At 47.0% G+C, this 15,743-nt stretch overlaps 1 protein-coding gene across 1 annotated transcript; it reads left to right on the forward strand.

Annotated features, from left to right (window-relative positions):
- Positions 1-1,677: 1,677 nt before the first annotated feature.
- On the forward strand, positions 1,678-14,605 carry LOC115365021 (cip1-interacting zinc finger protein-like). Its single transcript, XM_030059732.1, has 16 exons — positions 1,678-1,700; positions 1,813-1,958; positions 2,108-2,231; positions 2,590-2,634; positions 4,158-4,218; positions 4,299-4,429; positions 5,340-5,401; positions 5,704-5,786; positions 6,937-7,074; positions 10,232-10,326; positions 10,912-11,005; positions 11,377-11,481; positions 11,617-11,817; positions 12,109-12,160; positions 14,045-14,166; positions 14,275-14,605. The coding sequence occupies exons 1-16, from the start codon at positions 1,678-1,680 to the stop codon at positions 14,317-14,319; spliced, it is 1,527 nt and encodes a 508-aa protein (XP_029915592.1). The 3' UTR covers positions 14,320-14,605.
- Positions 14,606-15,743: the final 1,138 nt, after the last annotated feature.

Raw genomic sequence — 15,743 nt, forward strand, 5'->3', positions numbered from 1 at the left:
CAGGGCGAGGAATCTCAACATGTCGAAAAAGAAACTGGACAACGCGTTCTTTTTTTTTTTTTTTTTATGTTGGAGACAGCCAGCAGTTTAACAGGTGAGCTGAAATGATTTTCAATTGCCTTTAATGTTTATGGTGTTATAGATATTATAGTGCATTTTGCAATTATAGCAATGCTGTTTGACTCTAAAAGCAACACATATGGATTTTTATGGCAATATTTTGAGTTCTGGTATTTGGCTGATTTTTGGGCCGTTTTTATACCCGGTTGGGCGGGTTTTGAGCTGCTTTTGTCTCACAGACCTGGCAACCCTGCTCCCGGCCGGCAGGGGGCAGCAGGGTTGCCAGGTCCGCTTTTTTTCCGCCAAATTGGGCTACTTTTTAAGAGTAGCCGCGGGTAACAAATTTTGTCCGCGGGTTGGGCTTGGGCAGACATGAATAAAGATTCATATTTTGAATGACTAATGTTTATACGCAAATCCTGTCAAACTGACTCCGGGCCAGATCAGCATATAAACTATGCTCCACAGCTGAAGTAAGGTATCCCATATTATATTTTAAGTTCTGATATACTGTAAATTAAATAGGTGAAAGAACTGTTTTGGGAAATTGCCTTTAATGTTTATGGTGTTATTTTATAGATATTATAGTGCATTTTGCAATTATAGCAATGCTGTTGGACTTGGACTGTTGTTGGAAGCAACATAGCCTATATGGATTTTTATGGGCATATTTTGAGTTCTGGTATTGGGCTGATTTTTGGGCCCTTTTTATACCGGGTTGGGCGGGTTTTGGGCTGGCTTTGAGTTGCTGTTTGGCTGCTTTTGTCTCACAGACCTGGCAACCCTGCTCCCGGCCGGCAGGGGGCAGCAGCCCAGTGAGTCAGTGTGTGTGAGTAGTGATGGGAAAATGAAGCTTCCTGAAGCAATGAGGCTTTCCAGCCCATTGCTTTGCCCTAAGGTTCGCTACTCGAAGCTTCATTCAGTGCTCACTAGCCCCATCTGCTGCTAGAGTTAAACTATGACAGCCAAGTCATTTAAATAGATTTCAAATGTTATCACAATGACGAGTGCGATTAAGCAGTGACAGAAAATGAATGGATGGATGTTATCAAAATATAGAATAGTGTTTAATCGCTGCACAATAATAATAAAGTCTATAGTGTTTTATATAACCCTGCTCTCCCTTTTTATTCCTAAACATTTTCTATGCCTTCTTTCCCATTTTGGTTTGTGCTTTTCATGGCCATCAGTGTTTATTATTTATTGAACACATTAGGTGTTGTGTGTTGGAAGTGCAGTGCTTAGGTGACACAGTATGTTCGGAGGGGGGCAGGGAGGGGAGAGGGTAATCATTATATATTGTATTATAATACAAACCAAATTTCCCCCTGGGGACAAATAAAGTATGATTGATTGATTGAAACTGTGCTACGAACGCGCGAACCAAAATACCACCTACTACAACCCACAAAGCGTCACGGTTTTGTCGTGCTTTTATTTTGAAAAACGACACGCAAAATGAACCAGTCACGTCACCTGTGTAATGCGAGGCCTCGTTTGTAATTCGTCACGTGGTTTTCAGCAAACCGATGCAAGCCTCGAAGCGGGGCTTCGTCAGACACGCCTCCTTCATTCTCGGTACACGCCTCGAAGCTTTGCTTCAAACGTCCCATCACTATGTGTGAGCTGGATGTTTACCTGTAAGAGCGGCCGCTGCTGCAGAGGGAAGGTGAGTTTAGCTGCCTCTTATCTTTATATTTGGTTTTCATGTGGCTCTCCTCGGCAGTGTGTGTGAGCTGTGGAAACACACAGGAGCTCCACAGCACACCCAGCGAGTCCGCTAACCAGCCGCAGCGAGCTCAGCACACAGGCCAGCGTCAGCTCCGGCGGCAGGCGGAGGTCCGTCCGGAGAGCCGGCAGGTTGCGGCTGGATGTTCCTCCGGCAGGAAACCCGACAGGTGGGACATGACTTTAACAGTTCAGGAAACCGCCAGGAGCTGCTTTTACATTCGGCGTGGTTCCCACAGACCGAGCAGCTCCGGTTTCCCTAAAATGAACTTTTAAAAAATGGTTCCTCCGCTCAGTGGCGTCGCTGCTCACCCGGCAGGCGGCGGCGGCGGCGGGCTGGGGGCTCGGCCGGAGAACCGGACCCAGAGCTCGGCCGGAGAACCGGACCCACAGGTCGGCCGGAGAACCGGACCCACAGGCCGGCCGGAGAACCGGACCCACAGGTCGGCCGGAGAACCGGACCCAGAGCTCGGCTGTTTACTGAAATGGCTGCTGCTTGCTGGATCATGTCAGTGCCGAAGTTAGCAGCATGTCGTTATGATTCATACTCAGGCCTCTGGTGTGCTGTAGAAGCGGGGAATGTGTGCGGATAAGCGAGGCAACAAGAAACTGCCGGATGTTTTTCACGGAGATTGGTGTGTTGGTACATAGGAGACCCACCTCGTTTTGTTAAAGTCAGGTCGCTAGTTAAAGCAGCCTGCAGGTCATTCAGACAGCAGGTCGTGTCTGTGATGAGCAAAATTGACTGACTGATTGATTGATTGATTGATTGATTGACTGATTGATTTAATTGAAATGCAGGTGGGACAACTCCATCATGGTCAAACAGCAACGACGAACAGACAGGTGAGGAGTGGTGTCTGTCTGACTTTCTCTGACTCTGTCTGTCTGTCTGTCTGTCTGTCTGTCTGTCTGTCTGTCTGTCTGTCTCTCTCTCTCTCTCTCTCTCTCTCTCTCTCTCTCTCCCTCTCTCCATGTATTATCAGGGTATCTATTAGGCATCACAGTCCAGAGTAAAAATTCCTTTTTAGAAATGGGCTTTGCTTGTCACCTGTCTGCTTGCTGTACCTGCAGACCCTCCAGTAGCAGTGGGCCTCGTTCATCAATATCCTCCTACGTTGTTTTCTTAAGTTTCTTCTGAAGAAAGATCCCCAGAAAAGTCAACGTGGGATTCATGGTGTGTTCTTAAACTGTGATTGTTTGCATTCGTGTTCTCATCCCACTGTGCTCGGGCAGGTAAATGCCCTGCCAGTCCCCACAGAGAGCCATGAGACAGCAGGGCCACACACACACACACACACACACACACACACACACACACACACACACACACACGCAGAATCACACACAGGAGCTGTTACTGTGAATGCACCACGATGCAGGCAAAAAACAAAAAACATCTCAGCGTTGGTGTTAGTGTTGTATTTATCTATTTCAACAGACCGTAACGCTCTGTATAACAACAAAAACAATTATTATACATATTATAAGTGATATAAATAGTATTTTAATTTAAATGCTGTAATATCATACAGCCATAGAAATGATGAAAACACGGTAATCAGTTATTTTGCACAGACTCGTCTTGAAAACTGTGAGTTTTAAGAACAAATTGGGTCTTGAACGGTTGGTGAATGAGGCCCATTGAGTTTTAATGGAAGCTCAGAGGAGTGTTTTCAACGCTGAGGTCCAGCTCAACACACATCTGTTTGATCAAAACTACACCGCAGTCATGTGCTCAGGTTTTACTGTCACACAGGTACCCCTGCTAGAACCCCTGCATTTTAACAGTTTAAGTGCAATATTCATTCACTTTTTAAAGTATTTATTTTAGTTTCATATTCACTGAATGTCTGCTTGTTCTCTGTCTTTAACTGTCTTATTGATTTGCACTGATCAGGAGTAGTGATCGTAATTTAAGGTTTTCTGTTCTATCCTATTTTATTCTCACCCTCAGTAATAATCAGTGATTAAAAGAGGCTGAAATGAAAATGAAATAAAACGACATAATGGTAGTTTTAGCTGTACTAATGCAATATGCAAAATAAATTTATTTGGTTTTCCTATAGAGTGCAGTTTTTTTATTGCCTGTTTTTATTTGGATCCATATGGATTTACATTTCATTTAGATTAATATGGGTTTTGAGTGCTTTCCATGATTGTTTTTGGATTTTTATGTTCCTGAACTCGCACCGAGAGGCTCTGACAGTTTGTTGTATTTCATAGTGTGCCATATAGGCCTAAATAAAATCCATCATGAGTGTTGTTGTTAAAAATGCGAAAAGATATCATTTAGAAGGAAATATATTATTATTATGGTAACAATTAATATTATCATGTGTTTGTTTTTTTGTTTGTGTTTGGTGCAGCGTGACGCGGGTTCGATTCCCTGTCGGCCCCGTCCAGACGAGGCCGCCGCCCCCCCTGCAGGTACAGACGGCCCGAACTGATGCTCATACACACAGCTTTTCTTTTTATTGTCATTATTATTGTTTGTTTACATTCATCAGGTGCCAGTCAGGAAGTGGGCGGGGCCAGGAACAGGAAGTACCGATGGCCGGCCGTGTTCCAGCACCACCGAGGAAGAGCGAGGCGAGGCGGGGGCGGAGCTAAAGAGAGCGAGACTGGACGAGTCGCTCAGGTGGGTCGCAGCCCCGCCCACCTGAACTCTGTGCTTTCTTTCTTTTTTTTTCTTTTTTTTTTACCTCCTCACGCTGCAGCAGGAAGTGTCAATACAAGCTTCTTTCTTTTTTCTTTGATTAAATTCAAATCAACATGATGGCTCCATTTCACATGCATTTTTCATTCTGTAAATATACCTGAGCATAAAATAATATAAGAATAAATTACAGCGAACAACAAATAAAATGTGGGAAAAGAAAGAAAGAAAAAAAAACCTTCATGGTCTGCAGAATGAAGTGATTTAATAGTTTTTGCCAAGTTGTGATTTGAGTTTTAAATTTTCTGTAGCAAATATGTTTTAAAATCAGAACCTTTAAAAATATAATAGGAGGGTACTTGTTTTTTTTTAAGCCAAATTATTTCAAGAATATAATATTTTGCCAAAGAAATAATCAAATAAATTATGTAAGATTCATTTGCTGAAAACATGGGACTGTTGAGTCATGTTTCTTTGTGTAAATATTCTGCACAGGGTTTCCCCTCACAGTCACAACAGCTGCTGTTTAGAGTGGAGAAGAAATTACAAATATTAAATATCTTTATCAGGATCGAAACACAAACTCCTTGATGTTATTAATTACTTCATATTTCTGTGTTAACATGTTTTCTGTTTAAATAAACTCATGTGGACTGACACATGGGAGCAGTGATTTAAAACATCAGGGCACTTTCTGTCCAATATAGACACGATATACAACACAGAGGTGTAAATACTATAATAAGCTGATCTCTCATTGGTTCACACTTTCAAATGACCCCGCCCTGTGCTAAGCCCCGCCCCCACGTCCTGTGCTAACAGGAAGTGCATCGCATTAAGACATCGACATGTGGCTTCGTTGTGACATTTTGATCAACCCTCTGTCCCGCAGAGCCGAGGAGGCCGGAGCTCTGACCAATGGAGAGCGGCTCCCGGGGTCATGTGACCAACCAGGTGAGAGCTGTTCCTTGGCAGGTGTGTGGGAGGGGCTTACTGTGCGGTGGAGCTGCGTCCCAGCTCATGGGCCACCTCCTCTTGAAGGATGCTGTATCTGTGGAGGGTTACTAGGCAACACGTACGCCAGCGGCTCTCAACCTGGGGGCCGCGGACCTACAGGGGGTCCTACAGGATAGAAAAGACAAAATGATCTCACAAAGTGATGTCTAACAAAACCTATCTGCCTGTGGATGTTATGTTTTTGTGTGTGTGTGTGTGTGTGTGTGTGTGTGTGTGTGTGTGTGTGTGTGTGTTGCCAGATGGTGCTGCTGTTTTGTCCAGAGTAGCTCCACCTGACCAGCAGGGGACAGCAGAGCGCTGTGCGGAGAGTAGAGCAGCCGAGGTGAGACAACACACAAACACACACACACACATACACACACACACACGATATACACTCACCTGCCACTTTATTAGGTCCACCTGTTCAGCTACTCGTTAAATATCTGATCAGCCAATCACACGGCAGCAGATCAGTGTGTTTAGGCCTGTAGACGTGGTCAAGGCGATCTGCTGCGGTTCTAACCGAGCATCAGAACAGGGAGGAAAGAGGATCTAAGTGACTCTGAAGGTGGCGTGGCTGTTGGTCTGAGTCTTTCAGAAGCTGCTGATCTGCTAGGATTTTCACCAACAACCATCTCTGGGGTTCTCCAGAGAACGAAGAGAACACAGCCAGCGAGCAGCAGTTCTCTGGTTCAGAACTCCTTGTTGATGCCAGAGGTCGCAGGAGAACAGACAGACTGGTTGGAGCTGATAGAACGACAACAGGAACTCAAAGAAGCTCTCGTTCCAGCCGAGCTCTGCAGGAGAACATCTCTGAAGGCAGAACCCGAGGAACCTTGCAGCAGACGGGCTGCAGCAGCAGGAGAACCCAGCGACGTTGGGACGGTCGGGTCAGACTTTGGCGTCGGCAGCGTGACGGCCTGGACCCGTCCTGCCTCAGATCAGCGGCTCAGGAGCTGCTGTGACTCTGTGGAGGAGGTTTTCTTCGTTTGAGCTCCACAGCCTGAGAGCTGCTGCTGAGCACGTCCATCCCTTCAGGACCACAGTGGACCGTCTGCTGCTGGGAACCTCCAGCAGGCGAACTCACCACGTCCCAGAGCTCAGATCATCTCAAACTGGTTTCTTGAACATGACAGTGGGTTCACTGGCCTCACATGGCCTCCAGTCAGCAGATCTCAGGCCAGCAGAGCAGCTCTGGGACGAGGAGGAACAGGAGATCAGCATTGTGGACGTGCAGCCGACAAACCTGCAGCAGCTGCTTGATGTTGTCATGTCGATATGGACCAAAACCTCTGAGGAACGTTTCCAGCACCTTGTTGAAGCTCCACCAAGAAGCATTGAGTCAGCTCTGAAGGCAAAAGGGGCTCCAACCCACTACGAGCAAAGTGGACCTGATCAAGTGGCTTAAAGTTCTGAAAGGTGATGTCATTTCATGGTTTGTTTGTGTGTGTGTGTGTGTGTGTGTGTGTGTGTGTGTGTGTGTGTGTCAGCTCCAGCCAGTTGGGTCTCTGAAGGTCACCATCCAGCAGAGCAGTGAGAGCCGGGAGTTCAGACAGACAGACAGAGCTGACAGACAGACAGGTGGACTCTACTGCCACGTCTGTAACAGCAGCTGCTCCAGTCTACAGGTAGGCACTGTTTACCCCCCATACTGCACCTGTTTACCCCCCATACTGCACCTGTTTACCCCTGTACTACACCTGTTTACCCCCCATACTACACCTGTTTACCCCCCCATACTACACCTGTTTACCCCCCATACTACACCTGTTTACCCCCCATACTGCACCTGTTTACCCCTGTACTACACCTGTTTACCCCCCATACTACACCTGTTTACCCCCCCATACTACACCTGTTTACCCCCCATACTACACCTGTTTACCCCCATTCTGCACCTGTTTACCCCCCATACTGCACCTGTTTACCCCCATTCTGCACCTGTTTACCCCCCATACTGCACCTGTTTACCCCCCATACTGCACCTGTTTACCCCCCATACTGCACCTGTTTACCGCCATACTGCACCTGTTTACCCCCATACTGCACCTGTTTACCCCCATACTGCACCTGTTTACCCCCCATACTGCACCTGTTTACCCCCCATACTGCACCTGTTTACCGCCATACTGCACCTGTTTACCCCCATTCTGCACCTGTTTACCCCCATTCTGCACCTGTTTACCCCCCATACTGCACCTGTTTACCCCCCATACTGCACCTGTTTACCCCCCATACTGCACCTGTTTACCCCCCATACTGCACCTGTTTACCCCTGTACTACACCTGTTTACCCCCCATACTGCACCTGTTTACCCCCCATACTGCACCTGTTTACCCCCCATACTGCACCTGAGGGCTGTACTACGAAGCAGGTTCAGTGGGTTAGCGAGGTATGTTGAGTCTAAAGCCAGGCTGTCCTGTATCACGAAGGTGGCTCTCTTTTAACCCGGCTAGATCACCATGGTCACTTATGCTTAACTCATAACCTGGTCCTGACCAGGTTATGAGCTAAGTTTAACCCTGTCCGGCTATAAAAGCGGCGCTATCTCACCCAGGTGAAATCACGAAAAATAATTTTTGTCCGGTGTTTGGTGGCACATATGCACAATGCAGGTATACTATTAGTGGTGCACAGACTTCACGTTTGTTATAGTAGGCTACTTTTTTTTTTTTTAAAGGAAACCCCTTATAACGGTGACTGTCACGGCATGATGATTGGACGGGAGCAGCCAGTGGTGATTCAAACGCACTCCAAACGCCACTTATTTCGATTTAGAAAGAAAGATTTAACAAAAAAGGAGCAAACAAACATCAACCGAAATGGCTCCATAATTCAAGTTAAACTTCAAATGTAACGAACAATTATCTGAAACTACTGACAAGTGGCTCTAAGCAGCGTAAATAGTGGTCAAAATTGTCATGTAACCATGGTAACCACCGCCTGCTCCGTCCGACACTGCTAGACTCACCCACACACACCTTCAGTCACCTGACTTAACCTCAGGCTTTACAACACTCCCATAAAGCTACTGAAGTTACATATTTCTAAACTAAAATTCATAATACTGAATGAATATTGCAGCAATTATTTAAAATGACTATAACAGTGACAGAATCCCCAACCTTTGTGCTTCCTTTGAAATTAATCGCCAGCTCTCCTCTCTCGCCTTATTTGCGGCCACAGTGTTGCTCTTAGCATTAATTTTATTTTTGAAATTTTCATAGCTTTCCATGAGGACAAGCTGCTCCTCTTGCGTGAACTATGCAGCCCGTGAACGGTCCATTTTTCACGGAAGTAGAATCATATGATGCCAAAACGCCCCCTTTTCTGTGAATGCGCACAGAGCACAAAGCTGACAGCCGGACTTAACAAACCTTGATGAGAACCGCCGTCGTGATACCACTTAACTTTGACTGGAGCTTTAGGTTTTGTTGAGCCTGATAGTGAACACAAAGCCTGGCTATATTGAGCCTCCTTCGTAGTACAGCCCTCTGTTTACCGCCATTCTGCACCTGTTTACCCCCATACTGCACTCGTTTGTCCCCCATACTGCACCTGTTTACCCCCGTACTACACCTGTTACCCCCCGTACTACACCTGTTTACCCCCATTCTGCACCTGTTTACCACCATACTGCACCTGTTTACCCCCCATACTGCACCTGTTTACCCCCATTCTGCACCTGTTTACCCCCCATACTGCACCTGTTTACCCCCATTCTGCACCTGTTTACCCCCCATACTGCACCTGTTTACCACCATACTGCACCTGTTTACCCCCCATACTGCACCTGTTTACCCCCATACTGCACCTGTTTACCCCCATTCTGCACCTGTTTACCCCCCATACTGCACCTGTTTACCGCCATACTGCACCTGTTTACCCCCCATGTACCTTTTTACCCCCCATACTGCACCTGTTTACCCCCATTCTGCACCTGTTACCCCCCATACTGCACCTGTTTACCGCCATACTGCACCTGTTTACCCCCCATACTGCACCTGTTTACCGCCCATACTGCACCTGTTTACCCCCCATGTACCTGTTTACCCCCCATACTGCACCTGTTTACCGCCATACTGCACCTGTTTACCCCCCATACTGCACCTGTTTACCCCCCATACTGCACCTGTTTACCCCCCATACTGCACCTGTTTACCCCCCATGTACCTGTTTACCCCCCATTCTGCACCTGTTTACCCCCCATTCTGCACCTGTTTACCCCCCATACTGCACCTGTTTACCACCATACTGCACCTGTTTACCCCCCATACTGCACCTGTTTACCCCCCATACTGCACCTGTTTACCGCCATACTGCACCTGTTTACCCCCCATACTGCACCTGTTTACCCCCCATACTGCACCTGTTTACCCCTGTACTACACCTGTTTACCCCCCCATACTACACCTGTTTACCCCCCATACTGCACCTGTTTACCCCCCATACTGCACCTGTTTACCCCTGTACTACACCTGTTTACCCCCCATACTGCACCTGTTTACCCCCATACTGCACCTGTTTACCCCCCATACTGCACCTGTTTACCGCCATACTGCACCTGTTTACCCCCATACTGCACCTGTTTACCCCTGTACTACACCTGTTTACCCCCCATACTGCACCTGTTTACCCCCATACTGCACTCGTTTGTCCCCCATACTGCACCTGTTTACCCCCGTACTACACCTGTTTACCCCCCGTACTACACCTGTTTACCCCCCATTCTGCACTTGTTTACCCCCCATACTGCACCTGTTTACCTGTAACTGTCTGTCCAGGTGTTTCAGCAGCATATGGCAGGAGCAGAGCACCAGAGGAGACTGAAGGAGATCACACACTCCATCTGCCTCAATACACACACAGCACACGGCAGGTACACACACACACACACACACACACACACACACAGATGCTGCTGTTTGCTGGTTGCCATGGTGAGGGCACAGTTCAGTGTTGAACCATAAAAAAGCTGCTGCTGCTGCTGATGGGAGAGCAGACCGGGGTGTGTTTGTCGAGGTGCAGACACCGGGGCGGGCGGGGCGTCCTGCAGCGATGGAGTGTCAAAATAAAAGCCTGCGGTGAGAGGCGAGCAGGTCTGGCTGTTCACATAGCCCGGCCCAAAAAATCTCACAGTGGCACAGATTTAGTCCTGCCTTCAGGAGAGGGAAAAAAAGAAATAAAAGTTATTTGAATTCCTACGACACCAAAGCGTTCATATCTCAGGACAGGCGTCCTTACAAAGTTTAGATCAAATAATCCAGTAATAACTCAATAATAATCCAGTAATCTGAATCACTCATAATTTTCTCAGACAAATGACCTGTGTGAAGCTCTTTCAAACACAAAGTTACAATTCGGCACATCTGTTCTGTTCCTGTGAGCAACCCCATACCTGCAGGCCCACAGGTCGACTAAACAGGAAGTGACATCACAAAACCTCCCCTCTCCTGCTCCCCAGGGGGCAGCGGCCCGAAGCGCAGCGCTGGTGCGACACCTGCCAATCACATTTCAGCGGCGACGTCATCCTCCACCGTCGGACCAATCAACACAAGGTGAGGCAGATGACATCACAGCGTGCTCTGATTTCAGGTGTTAATGAGTTGTTAATTATCTGGGTAATGGTTGATTAAACATTTCTTAATTCAAAGCAGGGTTTGTGCCCAGCGTGTGTAATCCTGTAAAATCTGACTCGCAAATGAATATCGGTTATTGATGGATAACTAATAATCAGTATCTATTAGTTTGATAGTGCTGCTGTTACTTTAATGATTACTGCTACTAGTAATACTGCCAGTGCTAGAAGTACTACAGTTAATTTAGAGTCAATATGCAGCCTGATCATCTAACACTGTGTGTGTGTGTGTGTGTGTGTGTGTGTGTGTGTGTGTGTGTGTGTGTGTGTGTGTGTGTGTGTGTGTGTCAGCTGTGTAAGCAGTCGTCCCGGCCCTTCTGCCCGGTGTGTAAGCGACACTTCAGGACTCCCAGGAAGTTTGTGGAGCACATGAAGTCTCCTGAGCACAAGCAGCAGGTCAGTTAGCCCCGCCCCCCCACACACACTGGCTCCGCCCACTTGCAGCCACCTGCCGAACACAGAGCTCGGGCTCGGGCTCGGGCCGGTGTGGTGTGCGGCAGGTGGGTTTGATTCACTGTGTGTGCACTCCAGGTGCAGCTGGAGGCTCAGGAGGAGGAGCTCATCACTGTGGACGCCGTCGGCTGCTTCGAGGAGGAGGAGGAGGAGGAGGAGGAGGAAGAAGAAGAAGAGGAAGAAGAAGAGAAGGAGGGGGAGGAGGATGAGCAGGAGGAGGAGGGGGTGGAAGTGGTGGCGGAGGAGGATGCAGGACAAGAGGACACAGAGGTGACAGAGGTAAAGTATTAATTTACTTTAAATTACAATTCAGGGTCTGCAGGTCCTTAAAGTCTTAAAATGTTTTTAAATGGTCGACCTCCTGTCATTTATTAAGCCCCTAAAATAATCATTTATCATCAGTATTACATGTTCAGAAGTTTTTTCCATGAAAAAACCTTCCTTAGTGTCTTAACTTTTAACGTGCACATAAAACCCTTCAGAGATTCTCAGCACTTTGTTTTGTTTTTGTCTGTTCAGTTGAGACTCTGTGGAAAAAGTAAAATTTCATAATACTCTGTTTGTGTGCAGGCAGAGGAGGAGACGACAGACGGGCAAGAATACAACCCTCACACAGCGTATGGTGCGTACCTCCGGTGGTTACCACGGTAACCGCTGCGGTCATATAAAGTGTACATCTCTCTGTAATATCTAGATCTATATACACTGTATTGCCAGAAGTATTCCCTCAGCTCTCCAAATCACTGAATTCAGGTGTTCCAATCACCTCCATGGCCACAGGTGTATAAAATCAAGCACCTCGGCGTGCAGACAACTTCTACAAACATTTGTGAAAGGATGGCTCGCTCTCAGGAGCTCAGTGGATTCCACCGTGGTACCGTGACAGGACGCCACCTGTGCAGTAAGTCCAGCCGTGAAATTTCCTCGCTGCTAAATATTCCACAATCAACTGTTAGAGGACCTATAACAGAGTGGAAGCGACTGGGAACGACAGCAACTCAGCCACCAAGCGGTCGGCCATGTAAAGTGTGCAGAGGTCGCTAACTGTCTGCAGAGTCAGCAGCTCCAGACCTCCAAACGTCATGTGATCTGCAGATTGGCTCAGATTAGCGTAGAGAGCTTCATGGAATGGGTTTCCACGGCCAAGCAGCTTCATCCAAACCTCACATCACCAAGCACAATGCAAAGCGTCGGATGCAATGGTGTAAAGCACACCGCCACTGGCCTCTAGAGCAGTGGAGACGCGTTCTCTGGAGTGATGAATCACGCTTCTCCATCTGGCAATCTGATGGACGAGTCTGGGTTTGGAGGTTCCCAGGGGAACGGTACATTTCAGACTGCATTGTACCAAGTGTAAAGTTTGATGGAGGGGGGTAAGGGTGTGGGGTTGTTTTTCAGGAGTTGGGCTCGGCCCCTTAGTTCCAGTGAAAGGAACTTTGAATGCTTCAGGATACCAAAACATTTTGGACAATTCCATGCTCCCAACCTTGTGGGAACAGTTTGGAGCGGGCCCCTTCCTCTTCCAACATGACTGTGCACCAGTGCACAAAGCAAGGTCCATAAAGACATGGATGACAGAGTCTGGTGTGGATGAACTTGACTGGCCTGCACAGAGTCCTGACCTGAACCCGATAGAACACCTTTGGGATGAATTAGAGCGGAGACTGAGAGCCAGGCCTTCTCGACCAACATCAGTGTGTGACCTCACCAATGCGCTTTTGGAAGAATGGTCAAAAATTCCCATAAACACTCTCCTCAACCTTGTGGAAAGCCTTCCTAGAAGAGTTGAAGCTGTTAGAGCTGCAAAGGGCCGGCATCATATTAAATCCTGTGGTTTAAGAACGGGATGTCACTCATGTTCATGTGTGTGAAGGCAGACGAGCGAATACTTTTGGCAGTGTAGTGTGTCTGTAGCCGCCTGTGCTGCTGCCGTGCTGCTCGGTGAATTTCCAGCCTGTGACGACGTCGTGGTCGAGGCCACAGCAACATGTTTTATTATTTCTTTCCCACAAAATGATCAGTCGCGTTCTGAAATACTAATTCATGCACACGATTAATTATTTCTTGTGCTCTGAATTTGTTGTCTCGAGCTCTCGCAGTCATCAGAGTGTGTCCACGTTTTGGTGAGTTTGTCTCCTGGTGTAGAGATCCCTCATCCCAGCAGCATCTCTGCAGCCTGGATGGAGCCTCTGTGATGACGTGTCACATGTTGATGACATCACAGCGAGCCAGAGGACTCCAACCAGCCGGGAGTTCACCGCCGCCAAGACGCCGTGTGGATCAAGTCAAGAGACGGATGTTTTATTAAGATTCATAACAAACGATGTCATTTATTCAGCGTTTTCTTTACACCAGAGGACAAATGAGACAAGGACATTCATCCAAAACCTCAAGATCAAAAAAAAAAAGCACGTAAAAAGACACATTTTAGGATTTTGAGAGCTCAGTTTAATAATTCCTGTGCGCAGAATAACGGGCTCTGCCGTGTCACTTCCTGTCTCCACAGGAAGCAGCTTTGTGGTTCCTGTGTCCGGCTTCCTGTGTCGACTCTGCCACAAGTTCTTCCACCGCGAAGACACGGCGAGACAAACACACTGCAGGACACACACACACTACCTGAACCTGCAGGTACACACACACACACACACACACACACACACACACACACACACACACACACACACACACAGAGACAGTAAGATGTGTGTTTAACTGATGTGTTGTTTTATCTTGTAGAACCACAGAATCCAGAGGAGACACTCACACACTGATAAACACTGACACACACACACACACACACACACACTCTCTGCTCAGTGAGGAGGTGAAGATGGAGAGGAAGCCAGATCTGCTCCCACCATCTCGCAGACCGTTTCCCACAATGCATCTGTGGTTGCCTACAGTGTGATGAGTCACCTGAGCCTCGTCCTCCGGCTGCTGTGAGACAGTGTTGTGTCCAGCGGGGGCAGCACTGAGCTAAACAGCCTGCAGGTCAGTGTTGTGTCCAGCGGGGGCAGCACTGAGCTAAACAGCCTGCAGGTCAGTGTTGTGTCCAGCGGGGGCAGCACTGAGCTAAACAGCCTGCAGGTCAGTGTTGTGTCCAGCGGGGGCAGCACTGAGCTAAACAGCCTGCAGGTCAGTGTTGTGTCCAGCGGGGGCAGCACTGAGCTAAATAGAGCAGAATCTGTGTGGGTCAGTGGGGCTCAATGCTCTAAACTGATCAGTCCATTTGATCCAGATATTGATCAGTAACTGGACTGTTCCTGTCCATATTTCTGCTGCAGACAGGATTATAAACTGAGATTATAATCCATGGCTGTAAAATGCTGTGAGTTTGAGCAGATTAGCACTGGCATTGGGGCTCTGTGCTGCTGACTGGCTGCAGAACCACAGGAGAACCAATCATCTGCTTCCTAAATGTTCCACATTTCCTTCATCTGAGCTCAGAGAAATGTGGAGCTTCTGAAGCCTTTGAAACCGTTTCGCAAATTCTCTTGATGTCTGAGTTTGCAGGAAACTGCGATTAGCAAATTAGCACAGAAAATGACCCGAATGTTGGTCGACAAAATAGTTACAAGAAATTTACAAGAAAATTAGCCATCCTCCAACCCCAGAAAAAATTGAGAATAATTCGCTGAAAATTGTAAAAAAAAAAAAGAAAAAAAGAGAAAATTAATAAATATAATAAATAATAATATTTTTTATTTTTAATAAAAATAATTAAAATAAAAATTAAATATATAATATATTTTTTTTAATAATCAGAATATGTCAGAAACTGCAAGGTTTCTTTTTTGGCAGGTCTCTCTTCCATCTCCATGGGAAACACACAACTCCAACCATGAGAACCACGCAGACTCAACCATTAAATTACATACTTATTCCACACATCAGACAGACAGACAGACAGACAGACAGGTGTGCATCAGGTGTGAACAGCCAAGCTCCTGCACACACTCTGTGTTGGAGAGAAACTACGTACAACTAATTAAATACAAAATAAAAGTCGTTATCTGTCACCAGTACGGAGGACAAAAGAGATTAAATTACAAAATAAAAATCACTGTAATCGGTTACCGTTGATGAGAAACAAAAACGTAATTAAATTGCAGTTTGTAATTAAAACGTTGGTGATTACAGTTAAACCGCCTGAGTAAAACTCTTCAGCGTTATCGTCCGGTCTGAACATCCACTAGAAAAGTCGA

This window comes from Myripristis murdjan, chromosome 9 (assembly GCF_902150065.1).
Source record: "Myripristis murdjan chromosome 9, fMyrMur1.1, whole genome shotgun sequence".
Lineage (NCBI taxonomy): Eukaryota > Metazoa > Chordata > Actinopteri > Holocentriformes > Holocentridae > Myripristis > Myripristis murdjan.